This window comes from Nannospalax galili, unplaced genomic scaffold (assembly GCF_000622305.1).
Source record: "Nannospalax galili isolate Female #2095 unplaced genomic scaffold, S.galili_v1.0 scaffold45, whole genome shotgun sequence".
NCBI classification, from domain to species: Eukaryota; Metazoa; Chordata; class Mammalia; order Rodentia; family Spalacidae; genus Nannospalax; species Nannospalax galili.
The window spans coordinates 4,934,014-4,940,418 of record NW_008355775.1 but is presented as its reverse complement, the minus strand read 5'-3'; the positions used below and the strand labels follow the sequence as shown (position 1 = coordinate 4,940,418).

The window sequence follows — 6,405 nt, the reverse complement described above, 5'->3', positions numbered from 1 at the left end:
GTGAAGAAGTGCAACTTTTTATTACGATTAAAGAAAACTGCTCTGAGGCCGGGAAGATGATTCAGAAAGTAAAACACTTGCCATATAAGCATGGGGACCCGAGTTCAGATCTCCAGTACGCACTTAAAAAGCCAGACACAGCAACATGTCTGTAATCCTAACACTGGGGAGGCAGAGACAGGAGGATCCCTGGGACTTATGGCAGCCAGCCTAGCCTTATTAGGGAGTCCCTGGTCTAGTAGTCCCAGTTCTACCCTTCCCCTTCTCCAGAACGGCAATGCTTAACTTTTAGGAGCTTTCCTTTTTTTTCTACCCTCAAATAGTTCACTTTTTAAATAAAATATTTTTATTTCATGTGTACTGCCTGTGTGTATGTAAGTGCATGGAGGCCAGAAGAGGATGCTGGATTCCCTGGAACTGGAGTTACAGCTAGTTATTGGCTGCCATGTGGGTGCTGGGAGCTGAACCCAGGTCCTCTACAAGTGAGCACACCAAGTGCTCTTAAGTACACAGCCATCTCTCTAGCCTCTTCTTGATTTAAAAAAATTTTTTTTATCTAGTAGTGACTTTCTAATGTGATAAGGTTTTAGCTCTTATACCACATCTAGTCTCTTTTCCTCATTGTCCCAAAGTAGTGATCAGATTTGGGTCAGGCAGCCAATCACACCATTATAATTATGGTCACTGTTAAGAAAAACGGCACTTTTTCTTTTTTGTATTCTCTCCCTAAATTGTTTGCCTAATCATCTCACTGCTCTCAACTTAGTTTATATATGCTTTATTTTAAAAGAGCTTCTTTGCAAAAGCTCCAGATTTGTCATCCACCCATTAATGCTTCTACTGCTTTGTTTGCTAAGCCAGCTACACAGCTGGAATACTGAAGGGAATCAAGGCCTGTTTATGTTTAGACAACATGGTGCTGACAGGGATTTCTAGCTTAAGTCAAAATGGCTAATGATAGACACCGTGAAGGCTGTGAGTCAGCACAAAATAAATGATGTCCAGGGACCCCAAAAGTAAACAGTGATGTAATCTGTTATATAATCAGTTTTGGCAAGAAGCTACCTTTATGTCATTTCCTATAAAAAGTCTTTGGTACCCAGGGCATAGGTGCTTTTGTCCAGTGTCCACCTGCCCAGCAGCCTGTGTGCCCTCACCTGGAGAAAATAAGCACGTCTCATTTACCAATGGCTCCATGAATGGCCTTTAATCTCCCACCTCCCCTTGACCTTCCACTCCATTCCTGGCCCCCCAAATACTACCTGTTTTGAGTCATATTTCCTAGATCTTAGCATTTCCCTTTGGTCTGCATAATTCTTTGTTTTGCTGGAGCATCTCCTTTAGCAGCTTTCCAAGAAAAGACAGGAGGGGACCCAGGCGCCTTGGTCTTCGTTTGACCAGCTGTAGATTTAACTTGTTGAAAACACCTTTCTTCTTAGAATTTTGAGGGCACATCTCCATTATTTTCAGTTTTTCTTTTCTTCCTTCCTTTCTTAGTCATCTCAAATTCATTGGGTCAAAAATAAAATTCCAAGTCCACGAGAAACCTCGGCTGCTTCCAACTTTCACCTGAATCTGCTTTTCACTGTGCACGGTGCTCTGGTGGAAGCTACTGTCATCATTCCCTCCCGAGCTTCCTTCCTGAGGAGGCTAACCTTTGTGAAGTGCATCACTTTATAAGGCAGAAAATACCATTTCTTTTGCCTAAATCTAAATCTTTACTGACATGTAGGGAAGAAATTTTAATTCTTTTTCACTTTCACAAAGTTTAGTTCCTAACTTACTAATTTTCATTTCAAGCAATACCCACTCTCAAGCCATTATCTCTGAATTCTTAACTGTAGCTATTATGCTTGCTAGTACCTTTTTTTTTTGGTAGAAAGCAGCCTATTCTTCCTCTGTCACTATAATATTCCTTAGAATTTCACTGAAGATGAGCAACAGAAAATTTAAATGTTTCAGACCTTAGGTAAGCTCCCACCTGCTTCTTCACTATCTCCATGGAACAGAATGGAGTTCTCAATTTACTGATTCTGAGTGAACAGAACTTTGTTGAGAGGTGTGATGTGCATAGAATAATTCATGATTCCTACTTTGATCTAATTTTCTAAGTCTGAGTTCTAGCCCTTCTGTTTAAAACTCATTTTGGCCCTTTGGACTCATCTGTCTAGCTCCTATCTCCTTGAACCCCTGTATCAACTCATACTTTCCAGGGGGACCTCCCATGTTCCACTCTTGTACACATGCTACCAAAAGCAGCTGCTGGAGTTCACTTGAGGCCTCGAAGGAGGGGTACTGAGACCATTACTGCAAGCAACATTTCTTATAGTATGTGTAATATAACCTAGTCAGATTAACAGGAAATGAGAACAGACTGCTTAGAAAGAATTATTCAGTAGCAAGGGATGTGGCTCAGTAGTATGGCAGTTGCCTGGCACGCCCAAGATTCTGAATTCCACCCCTAGCACCACAAAGCAATCACTCCCAACAATCCCCTACCCTAAAGAAATAATTACTCATAGATCTAAAGTCAACAGAAGTCCCATTTTCACGGAAAAATGCATTAATTTTTTAAGCGGGAAGCAGAACTTGAAATAAATCAGAAGACATCTTTATGCTAATCTTTCTTTTCATATACTTCAAATTTATACTTGATGCCTTTTTCCTCTTGGACCTCAGAAAGAACACCTGGGTATCTGGAAAAAACAAAGACACATGGTTAAATTTTACACCCACTGCAAGCAGTTTCCCTGACTGCCCATGCTAGGGGCATCAACAGGGCGTGAAGTGAGAAAGGATTTCCTTCCTCTTTCTGCAAGTCGATAAGCCACCACTACAGTGCTAACTATGAACAAATGCATAACACAGGCAAATCAGAAGAAAAAATATCAGCTATATAAAGCCAGAAAACAGAAAGTAATGTATCTTCTCTTCTGGTACTTATTTTTTTTTCTTCAAACACTAACCCCAGCTGGGAATGGTGGATCTCTGTGAGTTCTAGGTCAGTCAGGGTTATATAGTGAGACTTTGTCTCCAACCACCCTCAACCAAACCAACAACAAAAACCAAACCAAAGAGCAACAGCAACAAAATCGCCCAATCTTCCCCAAACAAAACTAACCCCAGTTCTAATTCCCCTAGAATCTTTTCACTCTATCAGTGAGATAATGTGAAATTTCCCAAGAACCTTTTTGTAGTTCTTAACAGTTGAAATCACATTTCTGTGTAAGCAGAAGAAAAATAGGTTAGCTGTGGCTGTTTGGAACCAAGGTTATGTACCCAGCAAGTGGCAGATTCTTGGTTTATGTTTACTCATGGGCACTACCTGGCTCTACTTACCCTGTGATGTGTGGCATGCTGTAAGTGCTCAGCTAGCATCACAATATTCCTGATCTTTCCCATGCACTAACTTTTCTTAGGTCTCTGTTCAGGACTCTCTGGCTACTCAGTCTCCACTATAGCACCCCAGTCTATAATAAAGGGGGCCAGTTTCTACTACTTCAGTTATGCTGTGCCTGTCTCTGGTTCTACTGCGTATACCTCTCTGCTGGTTACCAATCAAGTATTCTTCATGGTAAAGAATTTAGCATTTCATCTGACACAGTAAGTGCCCAACAAATGCCCCCCCCCCTTTTTGTCTTTCTGAGACACTGTCTCTTTGTAGCCCCAGGTGTCCTGGAACTCACTATGTAGACCAGGCTGGCCTCGAACTCACAAAGATCCGCCTGCCTCTGCCTCCTAAGTGCTGGGCTTAAAGGTGTGCGCCACCATGCTTGGCCAAATGTTCCCTTTTAACATTGGGTATTACTGTAAATGCACTGTTGGCAAGGACACTTACACTTTACGCTTATTTAAAATGTTTAAATTTCTTATTTAAAGAAATTGACACACTGCTAAATAAGAGACATGAACTTTTTATTGACTGATTATGGAAAATGTGATAAAAACAGAGATAGTAACACCAACACAGCAATGTTGGAGAATAATTTGTATTTCAGAATAGGAAGCTCTGCATCTATCTGCCAACCATTTTCTAGCCTATTGTTTTAGTAGTAATGTAGCTTTAAAAAAAAATTTAAGTGATGATTTTACTAGGCCAATTTTAAACTGTAATTTTAGTTTCTTTGTAAAATTTACAACAATTTTTTTGTGTGTAAAATTCACCAGTATCAAGACTGTCAGTCACTAAGACAAAAGCAGAGTGCTAAGAAGGCCTAAGGCTGAGAATAATGCCTTGCAAGTGACTGCTCTACTCGTGGAGTATATTAGTAGCCACGGTATTGATGCTAATTTTCACTGCAAAACTAAATTGAATTCTTAAATCTAGTTTTTCTTTCTCTAATATCTTTTGGTCTTTTTGTAGTGGCTCTGATCTCAGCAGACTGCCAGAGTTCTGGCCTCCCTCTGGCAGAGGGCCTGAGAATGCAGGGGACTGCCTGAGAGGCACCCCCCTCCCCCAATCCTACCTCCACGTGGTGGTAAGCTTCCCTTGATTGCACCATACCCATCCCCCTACCTGGGATTTCGTGAGGTCCCTCCCAAAGCCCCAGGGCAGATCTGGCTTTGGTGGGCTAAGGCTGAGATCCTAGCAGACAGCCTGAGAGGTTGGGTTCGGTTTGGTCTTTTTAATAATGGTTATAATCACCTGATAACCATAATTCCAACTTGACTTTGCATCCCAGGCTAGCTTTGAACTTGCAGGGTCTGAAGTACTGCTATAGTTGTGCATCACCACCCCAGCTTAGTTCCAAACTCTTCCTGTGAGCTACACTTGAACATTTTTGTTTTAGGTATATGTACATGTTCATGTGTGTGTATGCATGCTTGCGGGGCCAGAGGTTGATGCATATTTACTTTAAAAATAGTCTTTTATTTTTGTTTTATGCAAATGAATGTTTTGCCTGAATGTATATAAGTGCACTGTTTTATGCAGGTGCCTGTGGAGGTCAGAAGAGGGTGTTGAAACCCCTGGAACTGGAATTACAGGTAGTTGTAAGCTGCCTTGTGGGTGCTGGGAACTGAACTGAGGTCCTCTGCATGAGCAGCTAGTGCTCTTAACCACTGAGCCATCTCTCAGTTTTTGAGATAGTCTGCTACCGAACCTGGAGCTCATAGGTTGGCTAGGCTGGATGGCTGGCTCTGTGGCCCTACACTGTAGCCATGGGCATGCACTGCTGCTCCTGGCTTTCACGGAGTTGCTGGAGATCTGTACTCAGGTCCCCGTGCTTGTGCTGCAGGCACTTTACCCACTGAGCCACTTCCATAGGCTCAGCACTTGGACAGGATTTGGAAGCCACTATTTGTTAAGCTCCACCTACATACATCCTCCTATTTAGAATCTTTAAGCATTAATGTCAGAATAAACCCCAACTCTAACTGATAAAGGACCACAACAATCCAGAGATGGTTTGGTAGAAGGCTTAAGAGGTAAAGAGAGTTCTTGAAACAGTCATCCATAAAAAAAAATTAAGACTTCACTGGAAGCACAAGGAAGCACAATTTCTAGGGGAAATTTTGGAAAAAATATGCCAGCTTCCCAGAAAGTCAGAAAGTAGTGGATCAGAAGAGGAAACACGGGGCTGGAGAGCTGGCACAGCTGTTAAAGGCTCAGGTTCACAACCAAAAAGACAGAAGAAGAAACACCTGTGCATCCAAAATCCCCATCAGTGTCCACCTGGGGCATGAGTCCCAGCTCTGGAGCCAATTACCACCTCTGCTTCGGTTTGGATGGGGTTTGTCTTGCAAAGCATCAAGTATGAGAAGCCAAGTCCTCTCTGTGTGGTGACGCTGGGAGGTGGTTGTAGCCCTTTAAGTGGGGCCTAGTGGGAAGGACTTAGGTTAATGGGCAGCATAGCCCTAGAAGGGACTGTGAGACTCCAGTCTCTCTCTGGCTTCTTAGTTACAAGTGTGATCTTTTCTTACTATGTGTGTTCCTGCCACTGTGATGCCATCTGCTATGGGAACCTCAACAGGGGATGCCAAGGCTGGTAACATGCCCTTGGGCATCCAGAACTGTAAGCTAAATATATCTCTTCTAAAGTTAGCCTGCCTGAGGCATTTTATTACAGTAATGAAAATACAGCCTAATGTAGCTCCTAAACGCCCCTTTCTGTCCTCATGAAAAAGAAAACTGATGTGAAACATTTGGGCCTGCTAGTTTGGTTGGGGCCTCATAGAGTTTGAGGCAGAAAAATTTCTCCCAAGCAAGATCAATGAGAACAGAGCAGTGTAGGTTGGCTGGCATGGTGTGTTACATAGATGTACAGGCAAAGATGGCAAAGACATATAGGAAAAAAGGCAGACACATGGTAAAACTATCTTATGTGGTTAACAGGAACTTTGGCTCTTAGGCTTCTGACATCTGAAGCATCACCTGCTTTCTAATTTCATTTTTTCTTCACTCAC

At 42.3% G+C, this 6,405-nt stretch overlaps 1 protein-coding gene across 1 annotated transcript in view; it reads right to left on the bottom strand.

Moving 5' to 3' along the window:
- Positions 1-1,192: 1,192 nt before the first annotated feature.
- The window catches only part of Dhfr (dihydrofolate reductase), a 26,033-nt gene continuing 20,820 nt past the window's right edge, over positions 1,193-6,405 (bottom strand). The window contains exon 6 of the mRNA XM_008853319.3: positions 1,193-2,696. Coding sequence (XP_008851541.1) covers positions 2,618-2,696 — 79 coding nt within the window. The 3' untranslated portion in view covers positions 1,193-2,617. The remainder of the gene's footprint in view (positions 2,697-6,405) is intronic.